The sequence below is a fragment of the Protopterus annectens genome, chromosome 12.part0 (genome assembly GCF_019279795.1).
Source record: "Protopterus annectens isolate FY-2018-M chromosome 12.part0, PAN1.0, whole genome shotgun sequence".
NCBI classification, from domain to species: domain Eukaryota; kingdom Metazoa; phylum Chordata; order Ceratodontiformes; family Protopteridae; genus Protopterus; species Protopterus annectens.
The window spans coordinates 964,302,113-964,326,443 of NC_056746.1; the positions used below are offsets into that span (position 1 = coordinate 964,302,113).

General features: G+C 43.2%; 1 protein-coding gene across 1 annotated transcript in view; it reads right to left on the reverse strand.

Annotated features, from left to right (window-relative positions):
• The window catches only part of LOC122816235 (synaptonemal complex protein 2-like), a 486,002-nt gene extending 470,294 nt beyond the window's left edge, over positions 1-15,708 (reverse strand). The window contains exon 1 of the mRNA XM_044088978.1: positions 15,643-15,708. Coding sequence (XP_043944913.1) covers positions 15,643-15,666 — 24 coding nt within the window. The 5' untranslated portion in view covers positions 15,667-15,708. The remainder of the gene's footprint in view (positions 1-15,642) is intronic.
• Between the last annotated feature and the right edge of the window lie 8,623 nt (positions 15,709-24,331).

The following is a 24,331-nucleotide window of genomic DNA, read 5'->3' on the forward strand; positions in this document are numbered from 1 at the left end:
TGATTCCTGGAGTAGGATCTTTGAGGCATGGAAAAAAATGCCTATGGCAGGGACAGTCTTACCATCCTGTTGGTTCCTGGTCAACATGTCTTTCACTTTAGGCCCAAAAGGTGCGGAGCCATCATAGGAGTGTTAATGAAGGATGTCTTGAAGCTTTCAGTAAAGTCATCATGATGCATCCAGGCATGCCATCTTACCATAAAACCTGTGCCTGCTGCTCTGGCCGAGCCATCAGTTGTGTTAGATATGAGCTGCATGGTTACATTAGAGGTTGACTGCAGAGTTGATAGCTGGGAGTCCACAGTGTTTTGGGTGTCCTCAGGCAAAACTCCGGAAAAAGACTTGGAAATTTCTTTAGTCAAGTCCCTCTGAAAAACATGAGCTAGATAGTTCAGTGACCTGAATGCAATGGTCAATGACAAGTAAGTCCATTTTCTGAACCAGTTCAGCACCCTAGACTTCCTGTTAGGGACTGGACAGAGGAACTCTCTTCAGACAATTCTTTTTTTGTGGCTGCTGTTACTTGTTTATTGTTTACTTCAATATTTCCCATCCTTTGAGGCTGTCAAAATTCTGTCTGTTTTTCTGGGACTGGGCTCCACCACATCAAGGTCCTTCCAAGCTGTTGTGCCATGAGGTTGATTAGTGGGTCAACAGCTAGTACAACTCAGGATGATGTTGAGCTGGACCTGAAGGCTTCCAAAATACAGATTTATCTGGTGAGGATCTTCAGTGGACCATCTCCCTCTCTGTTTCATTAGATCAAGACTTTCACCAAAACAGACATCTTCAGAGGGGGACCTGGGTAAATCCTCATCTTCATCCAAGTCTGCATCCTCAGTGAAATACTCTGGATAGGAGTCTATGTGCTTTCACTTAAATGTCTGTTTCTTGTGAACTGATTCTGTTGGGAAGACAGATGGTTCAGAATCAGACTGGTAGCTGATGTAGGGAGTTGTTTCAGAAGTCTGTGGCCCTGACTGTCCCTGTCTAGCAGGATGAACAGAAGATGATATTGCAGGATCTAATAGGGGAAAAAAAAAACGAACAAGAGTCCAGTGCCACAATAAAAGTGCAACAGTCTATTTTAATAACTTAAAAAAGCGGAATTAATGAGCGCTTTCGTCTGAGACACAGACTTCTTCAGATGAAAGCACTGGTGCCAAAAACCTAATTAAATACATTTTTCTTAATACACTAATTGCCAATCAAACAATACACCTTCCAAATACAATTTTAAAGAAATATTCATCAACTACTCTCAGTAGAAATGTATATATTGCATTATACTGCATATTAAATTCCAAACATCTCTTCTACTTGTTAAAATAAAACATAATACACAGCCCACTATTAAAATTTGAAAGACATTGTGTTGAAAAAACTTCAAAGAAAATAAAATCTAACATGTATTACTTAAAATCCACTTTGTATTGCATATTATTATTCATCTAATACAATCAGCTCTAGCTGTTGGAACAGATTTAATACTTATATATTCATTTAAACCTGGTGGCATATTCACCCTAAGCCTAAGTTGCCATTTAAGTTCTTTATTAAGCAAAAAAGTTTTAAAATTACCCCTGCCCCTGAAATTATTTTCCTTTACTATGTCAATAATGCCAAACCTATAACCATTAAAAAGCGGACAGGTTGAACTGTGCTTGTAAAAACCATAGTAACTTTGCCTGTTTTAATGTCATATTGGTGTTCGTACATACATTCTTTTAAAGACCTTTCTGTTTTCCCTATGTAAAATGCACAACATGATTTACATAGAGCTAAATAAACAACCATTTTGGTTTTACAGTTCCCTTTACAGAACTTAACCAAACTATGTAATCCATTATTTAACTTTATTGTAGGTTCACTGTAAATCATGGAACACGTTACAATTTCCACAGGCAGTAGTTGCTCTAAATATTATAGAATTTGTATTAATATGCTCAAATGTCCTTTTAAAATTTCTACCAACTTTATATGTAAATATAGGTTTGTTACCCACCCCATTAAACACTTCTTTATTAGTTTTAAATATATTCCAATGTGAAATCAATGTTTGTGTGAACACATCTGAAAAAGTGTCGTATTGTATTATACAAGCTCCTTTGAAATTTTTTCTTTCTGTAACCTCACCATTACCCATTAACGGTTGCCCCAAAAGGGCCTTATATTTAACACCACATCCTGAATATACCTCATTTAATACTTCCTTAATCATCTTAATGGGATAACCCCTTTCTACAAACATGTTACCAAGAAAGGTAAAGGCCCCCCTGAGGTCACCATATTCAGAGGTCATTCTTGCGATCCTCACCGCCTGACCCATAACAATACTTTTCTTTTGCCCAGTGGGATGATTGCTTGAATAATGCAGGTAGCTATTGCACCATGTGTTTTTTCTATAAATATTGGACTTAAAACCTTTTGAGGCTTTACAAATAGTGACATCTAAATAATTTATACTCATGTCGTTAGAATAATGTGTAAATTTTAAAAAAGATGTACATGAATTCAAATATAACATAAAATCTTCTAAATCATCTGGTGTTCCATACCATAAGACAAAGATGTCATCCAAAAATCTTAAATATAGTCCAATATTTGAAAAGGAAGGACAGTTGAACATGTATCTATTTTCCCATTCTAGGAGAACCAAGTTAGCGAATACAGGTGCGCACGTCGCACCCATGGCAACTCCGCTGATTTGTTGGTAATATTCCCCTTGAAAATGGATATAATTTGAATCTAATACTACTTCCATAAGTTCCAAAATTAGAATTATTTTATCCTTAGGTAAAGTAGAATACTTAGTCAAACTGCCCCCAAAATACTCATGCCCTTCATTCCTAGGGATACATGTAAAGAGATCCCTAACATCAATGGTCAAGAAAATACAGCCTTCTTTCCATAAATTATCATTAATTTTACTGAGAAATTCCCATGAATCTTTTACCAAATGTGTGGTCCTGCTAATAATATCTTTAGTGTAATGATCAATATACACTGTTAAGGGATGCGTCTTTGAATTTTTCGCTGATACTATTGGTCTAAATGGTGGTTCAAAAATTGACTTATGTACCTTAGGTATTCCAAATATATTGGGAATAACAGGATATTCTTGTTTCAAAAACTTGTACGTCTTGTCATCAATTCTATTTTCAATAAGATATTCTTCTAATAAAGAATCAATTCTGCTATATCCAATATTTATCTCATTAATAGAAACAGGTACATAAGTTTTATTATCCAAAAGAATGTTGGTAATTACATTGTTATATTCCTCTTTGTTGTATAAAACTACTCCCCCACCTTTATCCGGTTTCATAATACGAAAAATGTCCTGAGTCTGTAATTCTTCCAACAATCTTCCTTCCTCATTAGTCAGGTTAGAATTTTTGGTTTGCCATCTATTTTGGGCATATAAATCATATAATTCTTCTGTAACCATATTTTCAAACATAAGCAATACTGGGTGAAGTGGGGGGTTGAATGTACTACTTCTTACCAAGTCATTATGATGACCACCATTATTTGCAGCTTCATTATTATACAAGATTTTTAAATTTAATTTCCTTAAATATAGTTTTAAATCAACTAGGTGGTTAGCTATATCACCATATTGTGATTTCACAAATTTAAAACCTTTTGAAAATAATGAAAAATGTAATTTGGTCAAAGTGCAAGATGTATAATTAAAAATTTTGAATCCATTGTACTCATTAATAATGCCCTCAGAATCATTAGAAATACTTATTTCCCTTTCCTCACCACTTTTTTCCACTCGTATTCCTTCCCATAACTGTTGCTGGAAAGTCCCGGATCTGATGGAAATCTGCTTTTGCTTATTAGCCTTTCTGATCTTCTGGGTCCTAAAAAAGGTTCATCCTCCTGATTAAATGAATCTAGTTTATCTAATGGTCAATGTGTATTCCTGTCTATTCTATATGGACCATCATTATCACTACCTTCGTCATACCTCTCAGTATGATCAGGCTCAAAACGTGTTCCCCTATTATACTCTTTATCCCCACTGTTCACTTTGATTTTAGGCGGACCTGGGTATGCCTTCCCTAGCTCATACTGTCTCTTATCTCGAGCGTATTTCCTTTGTTTAGTTTGAAAAACATTCAACACTTTTTTATCAATCTTAATCAAAATTCTATTATACAAATCCTCATATTCACCAAACAATAAGTCATTTATAATATCAGCATTCAATGTATTAGTTTCGGTTTCCAGATCAAGCAGTGTACAGTCATTGTTTTTAATCAGTCTTTCAACCAATCTTTTACCACATTCGTCAAAGAAACTGTTCCATTCTATAATCACATCTTCAGAATACAAAATACCAAATGGATATTTATATACCCTCAGTCCTTGTGGTATAATGTTATTTTTCACGCAAAACTTTAGATAATTATTGTCGATTTGTAGGCGCTTTAATTTATAAAGTTTTTTCTCCAAGAGAAAAATAATTTCTTTTAGTGTCAATGAGTTTTCCTTAGACGCCTCCGACCCATAATGTACTGTCAACGAAGGAAATTTACTATCAAAATTAAATGTCTTAGTTACCACATCTTTATAGCTTAAACCTGTTGTAAAATTAGTGGCAACATTAGAACTAGAGGCGTTTAAACCACCATTAAAATCATTTAATACACGTTGTGTATTAGGTAATACAGTACCTTTTTTAAAAGAATCATAATCATGCCGTGAATTACAGCGTTGCCTCACAACCGGTTTCGTAGACACAGCAATAATCTTTCCTGATGTATTCTCCTTGCTAGTACCAAAAGTACCCGTTCGCGTTCGTACACCACCATTACTCTCCATATTCGAGCGTGGAGACAACGTCATCACGGCAGTACCATCGACATGACCAGAAGCAACCTCTTCACCAGAAACAGGAGGCCATCTACAGGATCCTTGGCTCAACAGTTCAATGAGCCTAGTTAAGTCACCTTTCACCAAGCTCATCTCCCTACGCATCTGGTTTACTTCGTTATGAATGCCATCAATAGATCCAAGATGCAAGTCCTCACATTCCACCAATGTGGAAGAATCATTTTGAGAAATGTTCATCACTGCACCAATGCTAATAATACAGATAGACCAACCACTAGAATGCGGCCACTGGCTCCAAAAAAACGAATAAAATCACCAAGATAACTAATATTCAAACTAAAAAAATGAACAAGAGTCCAGTGCCACAATAAAAGTGCAACAGTCTATTTTAATAACTTAAAAAAGCTGAATTAATGAGCGCTTTCGTCTGAGACACAGACTTCTTCAGATGAAAGCACTGGTGCCAAAAACCTAATTAAATACATTTTTCTTAATACACTAATTGCTAATCAATTAAACAATACACCTTCCAAATACAATTTTAAAGAAACATTCATCAACTATTCTCAGTAGAAATGTATATATTGCATTATACTGCATATTAAATTAAATTCCAAACATCTCTTCTACTTGTTAAAATAAAACATAATACACAGCCCACTACTAAAATTTGAAAGACATTGTGTTGAAAAAACTTCAAAGAAAATAAAATCTAACATGTATTACTTAAAATCCACTTTGTATTGCATATTATTATTCATCTAATACAATCAGCTCTAGCTGTTAGAACAGATTTAATACTTATATATTCATTTAAACCTGGTGGCATATTCACCCTAAGCCTAAATTGCCATTTAAGTTCTTTATTAAGCAAAAAAGTTTTAAAATTACCCCTGCCCCTGAAATTATTTTTCCTTTACTATGTCAATAATGCCAAACCTATAACCATTAAAAAGCAGACAGGGTGAACCATGCTTGTATAAAGCATTAGTAACTTTGCCTGTTTTAATGTCATATTGGTGTTCGTACATACGTTCTTTTAAAGACCTTTCTGTTTTCCCTATGTAAAATGCACAACATGATTTTCATAGAGCTAAATAAACAACCATTTTGGTTTTACAGTTCCCTTTACAGAACTTAACCAAACTATTTAATCCATTATTTAACTTTATTGTAAGTTCACTGTAAATTATGGAACACATGTTACAATTTCCACAGGCAGTAGTTGCTCTAAATATTATAGAATTTGTATTAATAAGCTCAAATGTCCTTTTAAAATTTCTACCAACTTTATATGTAAATATAGGTTTGTTACCCACCCCATTAAACACTTCTTTATTAGTTTTAAATATATTACAATGTGAAATCAATGTTTGTGTGAACACATCTGAAAAAGTGTCGTATTGTATTATACAAGCTCCTTTGAAATTTTTTTCTTTCTGTAACCTCACCATTACCCATTAACGGTTGCCCCAAAAGGGCCTTATATTTAACACCACATCCTGAATATACCTCATTTAATACTTCCTTAATCATCTTAATGGGATAACCCCTTTCTACAAACATGTTACCAAGAAAGGTAAAGGCCCCCCCTGAGGTCACCATATTCAGAGGTCATTCTTGCGATCCTCACCGCCTGACCCTTAACAATACTTGTCTTTTGCACAGTCGGATGATTGCTTGAATAATGCAGGTAGCTATTGCACCATGTGTTTTTTCTATAAATATTGGACTTAAAACCTTTTGAGGCTTTACAAATAGTGACATCTAAATAATTTATACTCATGTCGTTAGAATAATGTGTAAATTTTAAAAAAGATGTACATGAATTCAAATGTAACATAAAATCTTCTAAATCATCTGGTGTTCCATACCATAAGACAAAGATGTCGTCCAAAAATCTTAAATATAGTCCAATATTTGAAAAGAAAGGACAGTTGAACACGTATCTATTTTCCCATTCTAGGAGAACCATGTTAGCGAACACAGGTGCGCAAGCCGCACCCATGGCAACTCCGCTGATTTGTTGGTAATATTCCCCTTGAAAATGGATATAATTTGAATCTAATACTACTTCCATAAGTTCCAAAATTAGAATTATTTTATCCTTAGGTAAAGTAGAATACTTAGTCAAACTGTCCCCAAAATACTCATGCCCTTCATTCCTAGGGATACATGTAAAGAGATCCCTAACATCAATGGTCAAGAAAATACAGCCTTCTTTCCATCTGAAAAACATGAGCTAGATAGTTCAGTGACCTGAATGCAATGGTCAATGACAAGTAAGTCCATTTTCTGAACCAGTCCAGCACCCTAGACTTCCTGTTAGGGACTGGACAGAGGAACTCTCTTCAGACAATTCTTTTTTTGTGGCTGCTGTTACAACCATGGCACCCACTGGAAGATTTTACTTCAATATTTCCCATCCTTTGAGGCTGTCAAAATCCTGTCTGTTTTTCTGGGACTGGGCTCCACCACATCAAGGTCCTTCCGAGCTGTTGTGCCATGAGGTTGATTAGTGGGTCAACAGCTAGTACAACTCAGGATGATGTTGAGCTGGACCTGAAGGCTTCCAAAATACAGATTCATCTGGTGAGGATCTTCAGTGGGCCATCTCCCTCTCTGTTTCATTAGATCAAGACTTTCACCAAAACAGACATCTTCAGAGGGGGACCTGGGTAAATCCTCATCTTCATCCAAGTCTGCATCCTCAGTGAAATACTCTGGATAGGAGTCTATGTGCTTTCACTTAAATGTCTGTTTCTTGTGAACTGATTCTGTTGGGAAGACAGATGGTTCAGAATCAGACTGGTAGCTGATGTAGGGAGTTGTTTCAGAAGTCTGTGGCCCTGACTGTCCCTGTCTAGCAGGATGAACAGAAGATGATATTGCAGGATCTAATAGGGGCTTTGGTGGAACCTTACTAGGAGAAAGCATCCTCTGTTTATGTAAACCCAAAACCCTTTCAACAACCTCAAAGGCTAAAGCTGCCACTGGAACCAAGGATCTCCCTAGATCCAAAGAAGAGAGAGAAACCTTGACTTTGACCATTTCCAGCCCTGAAGCTGATCTAGAATCTGAACTGTCTAGTGCCAAAGCATCCAGGGGAAGAGATGGCTCCAAGAACCTTGGGATCGATCTATCCCTTGGGACCTGGCCCTGATGCTATAGCTCCAAGTCCCTTCTCAATCTGAGATTATAGGAGTTGACAGAGAGGGGGAAGCTGTCAATGTTGAAGTTCATTGAACTGTTGGTGCCAACAGAGACATTTTGGAATTAGTCAAATCCAAACCTGTCAGAGCCAAAGAATGGACCATGACTGGCAAAAGAAATGGAGGGGCAGAGTGGCCAGTACATTCCCTGGGGACAACACAGACAAAACCCCAAGCTGGATCTGCATCCTCAAGAACTTTCTCATCATCCTGTTGACATTGTACTCTGATAAACTCCAAGATGATCACATAGATGAAGCTACTGAAGAAGACCTGGAAAATCTCTTTTCTTGTAAAATTAAAGAATGTTATCTTGAACTCACTGGATCCGGTGAAAACTGGGGCCAAGCAGAGGATGGTCTGGGCCAAGATGCTGTCAGTTCCAACCTCCTATCCTGTTTAGATAATGGTCTGTCTGGTACTGATGCAGCCAATGAATGTTTGCTGGAAGAAGGCGGTTATTTGCCCTTTTCCTTTTCCTTTTCTCTTTTTGTCTACTTTTCTCTTTCTTCTTTCCTTTGTCTCTGTTTTTGTTTGAGGCCTTCTCAGAAAATCTATCCCTGTCATGTTTCTTGGCAGGGGAGGCAGAAGAGGAAGGCCCAGAAGTCATGGTTCCTGTCTGTGGAGGGTGGAGACCCCTCACCACCAACTTGTCACAATGAGCTTGCAAAGCTCTTGTACTAAACACAGCATATGTGGGACATTCTGTGTCCAAATAAGCAGCTCCCAGACAATATACACATGACGTGTGAGGATCCTCAGAGGGCAACATGTACCCATACTCAGAGCATTTTTAAAGGCTTGTGACTCAGCCATCATAGCCTAAAATCACTGTTTCAACTACATACAAAAATTGCAAATATAATCAAAACTGTCTAAATACTAATTCTAAAAGCACTTTCAAAAAATCTTAACTTACTATTAAAGACTTATTACACCGAAGGATTATGTACTGTCTTAACAATATAAGAAAAGACTATACAAGCACTAAATAGAAGTTATGTCCTTACCATAACGTTCCATGTGGAGTGTTCATCTCGCCTTTGTTCTTACACATGGGTTCGGAGCCGACCCTCGGCTCCGAGTCGGCCGCTTGGCAAAGCTCTGCATCGACAAGAAGCTCGAGACCAACCTGTCTCCCACAATTCCCTCTCCCTTTACCTCAGATCTAGTTTGCAAACAATACCAGATCCCAACGGGAATGAAACACACAACATACATGCTAAGGCATAGCTGAAAACAGCAGTAACAGCTGAGAGAAACAGAAGCGGGAGAACCAAACCAGACATCTAAACTGGACGTTCTTCCTGACCTGAGGGTGGGAGGGTGGGAATGTAAGAACAAAGGCGAGATGAACACTCCACATGGAACGTTATGGTAAGGACATAACTTCTATATGTGAGAGTGTTCAATCTCGCTGTTTGTTCTTACACATGGGTAGCGTCCCTAGCTCCATGACCCTGAGACACTCATGGAAGAACGTTCCTGAGCACAGTGGAACCAAAGGTTGCCCTGTCCCTGGAAACCCTATCCACTTTGTAATGAGTGATGAACGTATGTGGTTTAGACCAAGTGGCGGCTGCACAAATAGTGTCCAAAGGTAGGCGGGCCGCATGAGCCAGGGATGTAGATATTGATCTAGTAGAATGTCCTTTCGGTTTGACGGGTAAACTCTGCTCAGTAGCAGTATAAACAAAAGTAATACAATCAGATAGCCATTTGGAAAGGGTACGCTTCGTCACTGCCATGCCCTTTCTGCTGTCCGCAAAGGCTATAATGAGTTGATCTGCCTTTCTGTGATCCTTTGTTCTATCCAAGTAGAATCTGAGTTGTCTATGAACATCCAACTTGTGTAACATATATTCCAGCTTATTGGAATGGTTCTTGAAAAATGTGGGGAGCTCAATGGACTGATTAATGTTATTGATTGAACAAACCTTGGGAAGAAAGGACGGGTTGGTGCGAAGAGATACCCTGTCAGGATGAAAGATCAAATATGGGTGTTTAATGGAAAGAGCTTGAAGTTCTGATACTCGTCTGGCTGAAGTGATAGCTACCAGAAAGAGGGTTTTCCATGAAAAAAACTTCAAAGAACAGGAAGAGGCTGGTTCAAAGGGTGGTAGCATTAGTTGTGATAACAGGAGGTTCAGATTCCATGGTGCTGTAGGGAACCTGACTGGTGGCCTAATGTGAAAAGACCCTTTTAGAAAAGCCTTACAAAGCCTATGAGCCATAATAGGCGCTCCATTTTCTCCCACATGAAAGTTCGAAATAGCAGCCAATTGAACCCTCAAGGTGGCAGGAGAAGCTCCTTGGTGAAATAGTACAGATAGAAACTCCAAAACTTTGTTCAGTGGGGCTATTAAGGGATCCAAATGTTGCGTAGTTGCCCAGTATACAAAACGCTTCCACTTACTAGTGTAAATCTTTGTAGTGGAAGCTTTATGAGAAGCCACTAGAATATTTTGAACCGCAGGAGAAAGAAGATCAGACCTTGCTAAGAAGGCAAGCGGAGCAGCCAAGCTGCTAGTCTGAGGGACAGGAGCGACGGGTGGGGAGCCCCTGACGAGTGGGTCAGTAGATCCGGCTCCGGGTCCAGGATCCAGGGTTCCCGTATTTGGTGTGCTTGAAGAAAGGGAAACCAAATTTGACAAGGCCAGAATGGGGCAATGAGGATTACAGTCCTCTCCAGGTTGTTGGCTTTCTGCAGAAATCTTGGAATCAGAGGTATAGGAGGGAAGGCGTACAGGAGACCCGGGGGCCAATCGTGAATCAGAGCGTCCCTGGGGACTTCCCCTGGAGGGGGTAATAGGGCAAAGTAGCTTCTGCATTTGGTGTTCATTGGAGACGCAAACAGATCACAGCAAGGCTGGCCCCACTTGCGGAATATCATGTCTGCAATTGTTTGTTTGAGGGACCACTCGTGAGGTAACAGGATGGCTCTGCTCAACCTGTCCGCTATGACGTTGGATAACCCTGGGATGTGCATTGCTATCAGAAAGCGACCCGTGGACTCTGCCCATTGCCAAATTCTCATGGCCTCTCTGCATAACTGGTAAGATTTGGTTCCTCCTTGCTTGTTTATGTACCAGACTACGGACATGTTGTCCGATTGAACTACAATGGTCCCTAGAGGTAGAAGGGGAGAAAAGTGTTGCAACGCCAGAAACACTGCCCTCATCTCCAGAACATTGATGTGCAGATTGTACTCTAGATTGGTCCATTCTCCTTGGACTGTCTGTCCCTGAAAGATGCCCCCCCACCCTATCAGGGAAGCATCCGTGGTCACCGTAGCTGTCGGAGTGGGTAGCACAAACGGTCGGCCGCCGGAGAGATTGCAACTCTGAAGCCACCAAGACAGGTGCGATTTGCAGATGTTTGTGATGTGAATTTCGTGTGTCAGCGGTAACTGTTGGAATGACCATTGTGCGAATAGCAGCCATTGAAGAACTCTCATGTGCAGTCTTCCCAAGGGTATCGCAATGAGGGAAGCCGCCATGAGACCCAAACCTTTCAGAACCAGTTTTGCCGGGGATTTCCTGGACAATAGAAGAAGAGATATGTGATTTTGTAGAGAGGCTATTCTTTCTGAGGGGAGCCTTAGAATCAAGCAACGAGTATCCAAATCTGCTCCTATGAATGAGATATGCTGTGATGGCTGTAATGCAGATTTTTCGAAATTTACGGAAATTCCGAGATGAACACAAAGTTCTAGTGTGTAATCCCTGGCCTGAATCAGTCGACGCTCGGTGGTGGCAGTAAGGAGCCAGTCATCCAGATACAGAAACACCTGGAATCCTAGGCGTCTCAAGTGAGACGCTACCACTGCCATGCATTTGGTGAAAACCCTGGGGGCTGAGGTTAGATCAAAGGGCAGGGCCCGAAATTGAAAGTGACTGGCTCCCAGCCGGAAGCGCAAGTGATCCCTGGACACTCTGGCCATTTTGATGTGGTAGTACGTGTCCTTGAGATCTATTGAGCACATCCAATCGTCCTTCTGTAAGAATGGAAGGATCGATTGAAGCGTGACCATCTGGAACTTTTCTTTCTTGACGAAAGTATTGAGCTTGCTTAAGTCCAGAATTGGCCTCCAGTTCCCTGTCTTTTTTGGAACTAAAAAGAACCTTGAGTAAGTTCCGAATCCTCTTTGGTCCGCCGGGACTGATTGGATGACTCTTTTTTCTAGCAGCTTTGAAATTTCTATAGCTGCAGGATCTCGCAGATGGGGCGGAACATTTGGGAGTCTTTTTTGCGGTAATGGGGGAAGTAGAAATGGAATTCTGTAACCTCTGGTAATAATGCTTTTTACCCATTTGTCTGAGGTAAGGCTTTGCCAGGCCTGAGGGTATAAAGCTAAGCAACCCCCGACTGCCTCCAGAGCAGGACAGTCGGGCCTCCTCTCAGGAGTGCTGGAAAGGCTTCCCAGGGAGTGTATCCCTGTCACCTTGGTTTTGCGTACCCCCTCTGCCGCCAGGGTGACGTCTTTCACTTCTGCCCCCTCCCTGCCTCTGGAGGGGGCATCACCCTGTGTGCCTGGGAAAAAGCCTTGGGGTTTTCGAAACCACATTTTTCCACCTCGTTGCCCTTTGGGGTACGGTCTGGATGGGGTGGAAAAATGGACTCCGACAGCAGACAGAGTCTTTCCCTCTTGCTCACACCGGGTAAGGGTCTCCTTTACTTTGGGGCCAAAGAGAGTGGCACCGTCAAATGGGGCGTTAGTAAAGGAAGACTTGAAGGCTTCCGCAAAGGAACATAAGCACATCCAGGATTGTCTACAAAGAGCAATCGCTGAAGCCGCAGCCCTACTCGATCCTTCAGCTGCATACGAAATGAGCCTCATGGACGAGTTCACAATTGATGTAAGGGTATTGAGCTGTGCTGTAACTTTTTCCGTGACAGCAGCATCTGTAGTACCCTGGAGGGTATCTCCCAACTCTTTGATTAGATCCCTCTGTAAACGAGTAAAATGTGTCAAATAGTTCAGCGATCGCATGGAAAAAGCCGCTGAACTAAAAATGTGCTTCCCATACCTGTCCATAGTCCTAGAATCTCTGTTAGGCGGATGGACAGATGAGGAAGATTCAGACATCTCCTTTTTAGTGGCAGCTGCCACCACCATAGCGTCCACTGGAACTCCCTTTGCGAGATATGCCTTGTCTTGAGGGGCTGTAATATATTTATTAGGCTTTCTAGGGACTGGCTCCACTGTGTCAGGTGTCTCCCACGCCCTTCGAGCAATCAAATCCATCAACTCATCAAAGGGCAGTGTGACCCAGGAGGAAGAAGGGCGAGCACCGAATGCCTTCAGCAAGACTGACTCATCCTCAGAAGGGGGTAGGGCCTACCAATCACCTCTCTGTTTCAGGATCTCCAGGATGTCAGAAAAGGAGACATCCTCCGAGGGTGATTTTGGGGACCCTTCTGACTCATCCAAGTCAGTGTCCGATGTTAAGGATTCTTGTGGAGAATCCAAGTGTCTCCTCTTACACAATCTTTTCCTCGGAACTTCCTCGGGGGGGGGGCATCCGAGGAAGCCTCCGAAGAAGAAGGGGCTCCCTCTGGGAGCGGCTGAGACACTGGTGCTTGATGCTTTGAAGTAGCCGTGGGTGCAGAGGAGGATAACGGGCCTTTATGGGAAGGAGAAACTGTCTCTGCTGAAGTGGTTGTCTGAGTCGACAACACTTTCCTCATCAGGTCGAAGGCCCCCGGGTCCAGAGTCGAGGAATCCCTCGGTTCCGAAGAAAGCGGAGGGATCCCCGAGACGAGGACCGAGGGCATCGACCCCGAGGACGGAGCCGAATCGATCCGTGCCGAGGCACCGAGAGGGAGAGTCGGGACCGAAACATCGGTCCGACTCTCGGTCCCGGAACCAAGGATAGATTGTCGGCTCCGCAACTCCGGTAATGGGTCCGTCGGAGTTGAGGTGAACGGTGCCGACCGAGAGAAAGACGGCTCCGGCACCGAGGGCTCCACGATCATCAGATCAGCCTCTCCCGGCTCCGAAGGCTGAATAGGCCTCGGAGGAGGAACAGATGGAGATAAGGAAGGCCTTCGAGTCTCGACACCAACTGGGAAGAGACTGAGATGAGTTTGGACAAGGCCGTATTCTCCATTAACTTCTGCACCACACGGTCTAAGTCGGAGTCAGAGAGGGGTCTAGAAGAACGCATCGAAGGAATCAAAGACGGAGCCGACCTCAAAAGCACAGGAGGTGGAAGCTCCGTCACCGGTTCCAAGACTCGAGGCTCTGTGACAGACAGAAGTTCGACACTCGGCCCCGAGGTCTGTGGAACCGGTGAACGGACTTTAAACGAAGAGCTCAGAGCCAATGACATGGGCTCCGACGTCTTCGACTCCTTCGTGGATTTAGATGCCTGGTCCGATTTATCAAGAGCCTCTTGAAAGGCAGGCTTCAAAAGGCCTCTGTCCATGAGCTTCCTGCGCCTATCTGTCATGACCCTTCCACTGAAAGAATGACAAATGGAACAGTCTTCTTGCAGATGGAGAGGGCCAAGACAGTAGACACAGGAGCTATGGTTATCTGTGACAGACATTTTCTGTCCACATTGGCACCGTTTGAAGCCTGACTTCGCTTTCTCAGACATTATCAAGTATATAAAACAGTCAAATCCAGTAATGTTATATATCTAAATATATAAATATCTATACAGTCCTGATAACAGACAGTCACAGCCAAGAACACTAATGGTGGTACCACAAGTATAAGTGTTTAGTCAAATCCAGAATTTAGTCAAATCCAGCAAAAATCGGTTAGTGGATGGGGTAGGCCCCGAGGGAAACTAACTAACTATATATATACTAATATATATAAGTATAAGGTTAGAAAAAAACCTCGACTCACTACACACACACACACACACACACACACTAAAGGTTTTAAATTGAAAATAGAAGAACTATCTAAGTAATCCTAGAAAAAATGATATCTTATCTGCCAGTTGGTCTGAGCTCATCGAAAATGATGCGAACGTTGCAGTGGCAAACTAGATCTGAGGTAAAGGCAGAGGGAATTGTGGGAGACAGGTTGGTCTCGAGCTTCTTGTCGATGCAGAGCTTTGCCAAGCGGCCGACTCGGAGCCGAGAATCGGCTCCGAACCCATGTGTAAGAACAAACGGCGAGATTGAACACTCTCACATCTTCTATCTTAGAAAAAAGCTAAATCTAGCTAACAATATTATCAAACTAGATTAAAATAGGAGGGGTAGGGGAAAGGTTTTAGAAATATCCTAATAATAAAATTTAATTGAAGATACAAAGGACATGAGAGCCCTTGAAAATGCACCTGAAGTCTTCAGGCAGCAAACGAAATGTGAGGTATTAGACTGGAGTTCAGGGAATGGATAGGGGAGTGGTCAAAGCTCTGGAACTGTGGAAGCTTCAAATTTAGTGCCGTGGTCATATCTGTTTGGATCTGATATCCCATATGTTGAATTGGTCAAAAACAGATAACTCTGGATCCAATCTGTTCCCAATCTGAGTCCCTCAACCCTTCATGGGAACTGACAATATCAACAGCACATTAAAGTCTTCTATTCGCAAAGTTACAAAAACATTACATACCAACAATTCCTGTTTTGCACGCATTGCAGCTCTTCTAACTATTCATAAGCAGTGTCACAGTCAGTCCTTGAGAAATAAGAAAGATAATATTGTATGTTCAGATTCAATTGTTTAGACTTCAACATTTCAGTATACTACATTAAAGATTGACTTATTAAGTGATAATGCATAAAGTTCACATTGCCCAGTAATATAACTACAAGTAAAGTATCATTATCTCTATATACTGTTATCAACAAATTTAAAAAGAAGTTACATGATGTACTCACCATAATGCTGTTTTTTTCAAGGATATTTCATATAAGAGACATGTTTTGGGTCTTTAGCTATATGCACCAGACTGAAAAGTGTGAAGAACGGCAGCAGTGGCAAGCAGGCAAAACTTTTAGTTATGTACTTACCATAACTTCAGATGTTTGGGATCCATCTCGCCTACATTCTGACTGATGGGTTCGGAGCCGATCCCTCGGCTCCGACTCGGCACGCTTATGCTATAGAGCGAGGCCTCTAATTGGCTGAGCTATCTTTATCCCAGGATGCACCACCACTAATCCCCCAGATCTTGTTTGTCCGCATTCATGCACACATGCACAGCTTGTTTATATAACATTGTTAGATGTTTCAAGATGAAACAACAGGATTCGGACCTTCTGATATCCTCTGATCTCCAAGGAAGGGGGAAGGAGGGTGGGTTATTAGAATGTAAGCGAGATGGATCCCAAACATCTGAAGTTATGGTAAGTACATAACTAAAAGATGTTATGTGATCCTATCTCGCCTACATTCTGACTGATGGGACAGCGTCCTAGCACCTAAATCCGGGTGGCTCATTGGAAAACACTCCTGAGCACTGTGGAACCAAATGAAGCTCGTCCTCTAGATGCCACATCTAATTTGTAGTGAGAAATGAAGGTGTGCGGGAAGACCATGTAGCCGCAGCACAAATGTCACCAATAGCAAGCTTAGAATGAAATGCTACCGAAGTAGCCATAGCCCTTGTAGAATGAGCCTTGACAGAGGTGGAAAGCTCTTTGTTAGAATAAATATAAGCTTGAGTAATACAGTCCCTGATCCATTTGGCAATAGTGACCTTTGTGACCGCGTTGCCCAATTTGTTTTCTGCAAAGGACACAAACAACTGATCTGTCTTCCTTGATTGTTTGGTCCTGTCCAAATAAAAACGTAACTGCCTGTGGACATCTAGTGTGTGGAAAATAAACTCCGCTTTATTGGAGTATTTTGGGAAGAAAACTGGGAGCTCTAACGACTGTTGCAAGCATAAAGTAGAACAGACTTTAGGAACAAAAGAAGGATTTGGTCTGAGGGATACCCTGTCTGTATGAAAAACCAAGTACGGGGTTTCACTGACAAAGCTTGAAGTTCTGAAACCCTCCTGGCTGAAGTAATTGCCACTAGAAAGGCTGTCTTCCATGATAGAAACTTTAGATCACAGGTAGCTGCTGGTTCAAAGGGAAAAGAAGTCAGGGCACGTAATACTATATTGAGATCCCATGGAGGTGCAGGATGAGAAATCGGAGGTCTTAATAAAGCAGCACCTTTCAAGAAGGTCTTACACAACCTGTTGCTCATTAAAGGTGGGTCTATGGATTCATGAAAATTAGAAATCGCTGCCAATTGTACTTTGATGGTAGAAACAGAAGAGCCTTGATTGAAAAGAGAGGTCAGGAATTTGAGTACTTCTGCCACGGGAGTAGAAATGGGGTCCAGGCCCCGGATTTGAGCCCAGATAGCAAACCTTTTCCATTTGTTAGAATACAGTTTCTTCGTAGCCGACTTGTGGGCTGAAGACAATATATGCACCACATCTGGATCCAGTGCATGTCTCCTGACTATGGTCGGAAGAGGAGGAGCCAGGCCGTCAATTTTAATGTGTGTAGGGACTGGTGTAGTAGTCCCGACTGATGAATCAGTAGGTCTGGGACCTGGTCCAGGAACCATGGACCTTCCAGAGCATGTTTCTGAAGATAGGGAAACCACACTTGACGAGGCCAGTACGGAGCAATTAAGATCATCTTGCTGCCTAAGAGAGATGCCTTTTGAATCACTCTGGGGAGGAGAGGAACTGGAGGAAAGGCATAAAGCAGTCCAGTGGGCCAAGGATGGACTAATGCGTCCATAGGGCTCTTCCCCGGAGCCGGGGTTAGGGAGAAAAATTCTTTGCACTTCGCATTCAGAGGAGTCGCGAAGAGGTCGCAACACGGAACTCCCCATTCGCTGAAAATCTGCCTTGTAATTGTCATATTCAGAGACCATTCGTGAGGAGAGGATGGTTCTGCTCAACCTGTCGGCTATGACATTGGATTTGCCCGGTATGTGGGTAGCCACTAGGAAGCGTTTGGTCGAGACTGCCCATTCCCAAACTCTCATCGCTTCTCTGCAAAGAGGATAGGATCTGGTCCCTCCCTGTTTGTTCAGGTACCAGACAACTGACATGTTGTCTGAGTGAACAGTAATTACGCTCTGAGGGAGGTAATCGTGAAGGGCTCGAAGGGACAGGAGTACTGCCCTCATTTCTAGGATGTTGATGTGGAGAGGGGTCTCTACCGGGTGCCATTTGCCTTGGACTGACCTGCCCAGGGAATGCCCCCCCCACCCCGTCTGGGAGGCGTCCGTGGTCAAAGTGGCCGCCGGATGAGGAAGAACAAAGGGTCGTCCCTGGTCCAAATTGGAGGACACTAGCCACCAGCGAAGGTCCCGTTTGCAAGATTCTGTGATCCATATTAGATGATTGAGAGGGAGTTCCTGAAAGGACCACTGAGTTGAAAGAAGCCACTGGAGGATTCTCATGTGTAACCTTGCCAAGGGAACTAGGAGAACTGTGGCAGACATCGATCCCAATAGCTGTAGGACCATTCTGGCTGGGGCTTTGGACCCGGGGAGTAAGGCTCGAACCTGATTTTGAATGGTCTGAATTCTGTCTGCAGGTAGATAGACCCGCATCTGGTTTGAATCTATCTCTACCCCTATGAATCTTATTCTTTGAGATGGCCTTAACACAGACTTTGGCCAATTGAAGGTGATTCCAAGGGAATTGCCCAGTGATATTGTGGCTTGCAGGTTCCGTAGAAGTAGATGCTTGGAGGTGGCAGTTAGGAGCCAGTCGTCTAGGTATGGAAACACCTGGAATCCTAGACTTCTCAGGTGAGCAGTCACTACTGCCAAGCATTTGGTGAACACCCTGGGGGCTGTGGTGAGACCAAAGGGCAGCACACGGAACTGAAAATGACTGCATCCTAGGCTGAAGCGCAAGTGTCTCCTGGACGTTTGATGTATTTTGATATGGTAATACGCGTCCTTGAGGTCTATGGAGCACATCCAAACACCTTTTTCCAACAATGGGAGAATGGTTTGTAAAGTGACCATTCGGAACTTGGACTTCTTGACTGAACGGTTTAGGTTGCTTAGGTCCAAAATGGGCCTCGAGTCCCCGGTCTTTTTTGGCACCAAAAAGAATCTTGAGTAAGTCCCTAATCCGATCTGGTCTGCGGGGACCGGTTGGATGACTCCTTTTTGCAGCAGCTTTGAAACTTCTAAGGCTGCAGTATCCCGTTGACTGGGTGGCGGGTCCGGGATTCTTTTGGACTGAGGGGGGGGGGGCAACAGAATGGGATGGAGTAACCTCCGGCGATAATTCAAAGCACCCATCGGTCCTGAGTGATCCCTTTCCAGGCCTTCAGGTGCTTCGAAAAACGACCCCCGACTGGCTCCGGAGCAGCACAGTCGGGCAATCCCTCAGGGACTATGAAAAGCTGAAGAGCCACGAAAGGACTCGTGGTCTCCAGTGTTGCGAGGGCCTCTGCCGCCTCTGGGACGGCGTCTTCCTGATGAATTTCCCCCTCCTCTGCCTCTGGAGGGGGAACCTTCCTGCTGAGAGGGGTAAGACTTCTGAGATCTACGGAACCACATCTTCCCTCCTCTTTTAGCCTTGGGATAAGGCCGAAAGGGAGTGGAAAATCGTGCCCCTACGGCAGTCAGAGTCTTACCCTCCTGTTCACAGCGGGTAAGTGTGTCTTTCACCTTGGGCCCAAACAGGGAGGACCCATCAAAGGGGTGTCGTGAATGAAGACTTGAAGGCCTCCGTGAAATGACACAGGCGGAGCCAGGCTTGTCTCCGTAGAGCAATGCCTGTACCCGGCGCTCTACTCGCCCCTTCGGCTGCATACGAAATGAGCCTCATGGACGAGTTCGAAATGGACGACATCGTAGCCAGCTGAGAATCAACCGTCTGGGCCAGCTCCTCAGGCAGGTTACCTAAGAGGGTATCGGATAGCTCCTTAATCAGATCCCTCTGGAATCTCGTAAAGTGCGTCAGGTAGTTCAGAGACCTCAAAGTAAAGGCCGCTGAACTAAGGGTGCGCTTACCGTACCGATCCATGCTCCTAGACTCCTTATTAGGAGGATGGACGGACGTAGAAGCCTCTGCTACATCTTGCTGGGTAGCAGATGCCACCACCATAGCATCCACAGCCACACCTTTCATAAGGAACTCTCTATCTGGGGGCGCCGAAAGAAATTTGTTTGGACGAACGGGCACCGGTTCCACAGAGTCTGGGTGTTCCCACGCCCTTTGACAGATCAAATCCAAGAGCTCGTCGAAGGGCGGAGACACCCAGGAGGCGGAGGGCTGAGCCCCGAAGGCCTTCAGGAACACCGACTCATCAGCAGAGGGAGGTTTGGACTGCCAGCCGCCTCGTTGTTTTAGGGCTTCCAGGATGTCTGCAAAGGAGACATCATCCGAGGACGACTTGGGGGACCCCTCTGCATCATCGAGATCGGTGTCAAATGTCAAAGACTCATCAGGGGAGTCAACGTGCTTCCTCTTGCACGTTTTCTTCCTGGGAGGTTCTTCCGAAGAGGCTTCAGAAGGACCTCCAGGAGGGGGAGAAACCCCAGCGGGGGTAACCTGAGGCCCAGGGGCTCTGCTGTCTGCGGACAGGGGGACTGCCAATGACCCAGTCTCCAAATGTAGGGAAGGAGCTGGGGAAACTGTGGCGGTAGCCAATGAAGATTTGGCTAGAGCACTCCTCATAGCCCTGAAGGCGGGACCACCAGAATCCTGGGAAGGTCCCCCCTCCGTGGCCACGACAGTGGACGGTACTCCCGCCGCCGACGCACCAAGAGGGAGACTTGGGACCGAAAGCATCAATCCCGAAGCCTCCCCCCCAGGGCCGAAGGAAGAAGTCCGTGCACTGAACTCCGACCCGAGAGCCGGAGTTGGAGCAAGGGTCGGGCCTGACCCTAACACCTCCACTGGTTCCACCAACACCTGCTCCAACGGTGCCGCAGCTGTTGGAGGAGGAAGTACAATAGGGGAGTGGACCATCGGCTCCGAAGCCAACTGGGCTGGAGCCGAAACCATCTTTTGGAACACCGGAGACTGGAAGAGTTGAAGGAGCACCCTGTCGATGTCCGAATCAGACATCCTGGATGATCTCGAGGATACCGATTGGGCCCGAACCGATTTCTCCATCGGCTCCGAAGGGCTCGGGGACCGGCTCCGAAAGGACTCAACAATTATCGGCTCCGAGGAAACCTTCAAGGAAATTTCCCTCTGCGCCGATAAGGACTTCGGCTCCGAGGGGGAAGAGTCTGAGCCGATGACCCTTATCGGCTCCAATATCAGTGGAGCCGATGAGGGTGACCCGCCTCTCGATGCCCCAGACCTTGGCTCCGAAACCAGAGGGGTCGAGGCTGGAGGCATCGAGGCAGACCGTTCCGACCTCGGCTCCGAAGTCCGTGGAGTCGATGGAGAAGTCTGCTTAGCTTTCTTAGCCGTCGGTTCCGACTGACTGGTCAGAGCCGGCGCTTTCCTCTTCTTAGAAGGAGACGGAGAGGAAGATAAAGCCTCCTCGAAAGAAGGCTTGATTAATCCTTTGAGGATTCATTTGTTTTTCCTCTCCTGGAGGACTCGGGAGGAAAATGCATGGCATACACTGCACGATTCCTGCAGATGTTTGGTGCCAAGACAATAGACGCACGAGGAGTGGTCGTCCGTTATGGACATTTTGAACCCACACCTCGTGCACTTTTTAAACCCGGAGGGTTTATGTTCTTTAGACATAGTCCTACAAGAAAAACAGACCAGAACAGCAAACTTAAGGGTTTGACACACAGGAACAATAAGTATGCCACTAACTCAGAATATTAAAACTGAAAAACTTTTTTTTTTTTTTTTTTTTTTTATACACACAGAAGCGAGAAAGAGAAAGGGGAAACAAGGAGGGTCAAGACCCTCTAACTCAAACGGGTACTTGACCCACACACAACCACTGAGAAGTAGTAACCACAGGGGAAGGCCCCTCTAACTTAAATGGAACCTTCTCTGACAGGAAATTATACTAAAAATTCAATCAAACTGCCAGAAACACACTCGTACACAAAGAATAGCCGTTAAAACAGCTTTTGGGTTTAAATGAAGCAAATACTGACAGGAAAAAAGACTATATATATATAGTACTTAGCCCAGCCAATGTTGAGACCACGTCCAAGCTCTGTAAGCGGCAAACGAGATCTGGGGGATTAGTGGTGGTGCATCCTGGGATAAAGATAGCTCAGCCAATTAGAGGCCTCGCTCTATAGCATAAGCGTGCCGAGTCGGAGCCGAGGGATCGGCTCCGAACCCATCAGTCAGAATGTAGGCGAGATAGGATCACATAACATCCCCTATTTCTACTGCAAGGAACAGCTTCAGAGAGGCATCATTATGGTAACAGCATCATATAATTGTCTGTGTTACTTTAGGGTACCAGAAGTATGTAATTAGACAAAGGCTGAGGTTTACTGATAACATGCACAGAGTAAAAATATAAAGAGTGTGTAACTGAGCAAGACAACGTGCAAGCTTCTTATACTGTGTAAATGAATTACACTGTGTTTGTGTCTTTCGGCTTTTCCCAGTTAGGGGTCGCCACAGCAGAACTCCGATCCGCTAATGATTGGCAACAGATTTTTTACGTGTCGAGTTTTCCAGCCCTGACGCACAACCTTCAACGAAGGTATGCCCATTCACGCATGCCTCCACACAGAAGACAGACTAGCTGAGAATCGAACAGCACAACGTCTTGCTGTGAGGCGACAATGCTACCGCAGCACCACCACCGCAGTAAATGAATTACACTGTGTAATTGTGATAAACAGAGGGATTAAGAGACAGGGTATTTGCACACCATGATTTCCTCTACACATGAATATGGCACTTCACAGATAACGCATGCAGATAAGTATGAATACTGTTTCTGATAATTAGAACAAAGAATGCAGGCACCCACAAGATTCACAGGCACAAAAACAAATAAAATGTACAGCAGCTTAGTAACTGTTTTTAAGCATCTTTATTAAATTCTTACATTGTAGATAATGACAGAGAAACATATCCAATAAAAGAAAAGAAAACAAACCATACCATTTTTCATTGTTATGCAATATACATTTTTAACAATTATTTTTCACTCCAAAATTACATAAATTGCTCAGTTCCTTGCTTCACTTAAACCTCACTACTCATGAATATTATTCTGCATGCACTGTTCTCACAAATTCAGTTTATTTCTATGTAGATTGCTCTTTCCATTTTCTAAAGATCCCACCTCCATTTGTTTTATCTCCTTTACAATATTCAGTAATTCAGTTAAGATTTTGATTTCAAATTTCCAGTAATTACTTTTTTTGGCAGCTAACAGCATTAAACTTAATAAGGCCTTACTACGGCTAAGCAATTCAGATCTTATATCCCAGCTCAAAAGAATGATTTCTTCTGTTACAACATTTTCTTCCTCAATATTTCTGACAAATTATTCTCTAAGGAATTTTTAATATTTGCAAACTCATTATATTCCCAAAAACATATTCCCAAATTAATTATTTCAGTACCATCACACTTCTAGCTTTAGCTATCTACATGAGGAAAAAACTCACTAAAGTCTGCATGGAGTAAAATATACCTATCCAAACAGTTCCACAGCTCCAAACAAAAATTTTAAACCTTCTGGAATTTGCTGCATACTTAGGACCCATAAAGATGTCTTCCCATTGCTCATTTGCATGCTACCTTTCCATTCTATTCTCAGAATATTTCCTAATTTTCTCTGTTTCATATAAGTATTATTTACTGTTTATATGCTCTACTAATTACCCCAATTTCAACAAAAACTTATTTTGTAAACTCAATTAAAAACTCTACCAGAGCAGATATTTCACTTAGTACTTTCCTACTTTCTCTTTTTGTCAGTACTCTATCAATCTCTGGCAGAGAAGGCAGCCTCAAACTTACAATCCAAATATCTGCTTGGCTTCATCCCACTCTCTTCTCTTTCCCTCACTAGTTATTTTTCCCAGTACGTCAGTTCCTTTGCTAATTTTGTCCAGTAAATTCCAGCCTCCTCTTGTCTAAGTTTTATTATTCTAACTGCAATCACTCCCACTGCGAAAATTTCAGTTTTCCATTTCTGTGTTCTCTTAGCTCTTAGAATACTTTCTGCAATGTTATGAATAAAATATTCCATACAGCTATTATTATTTTTCTTATGGACGTACATCCAAAATTCTACTCTCTCTCTTTACATTGTGACCCCACCCCCACTTCATTGAGAAACGGAGAATTCATCGAAGGATTATATTTCAATGGAAGGCATCACACAGCAGCTTTATCACTGAAACCCACTTTCAGCAA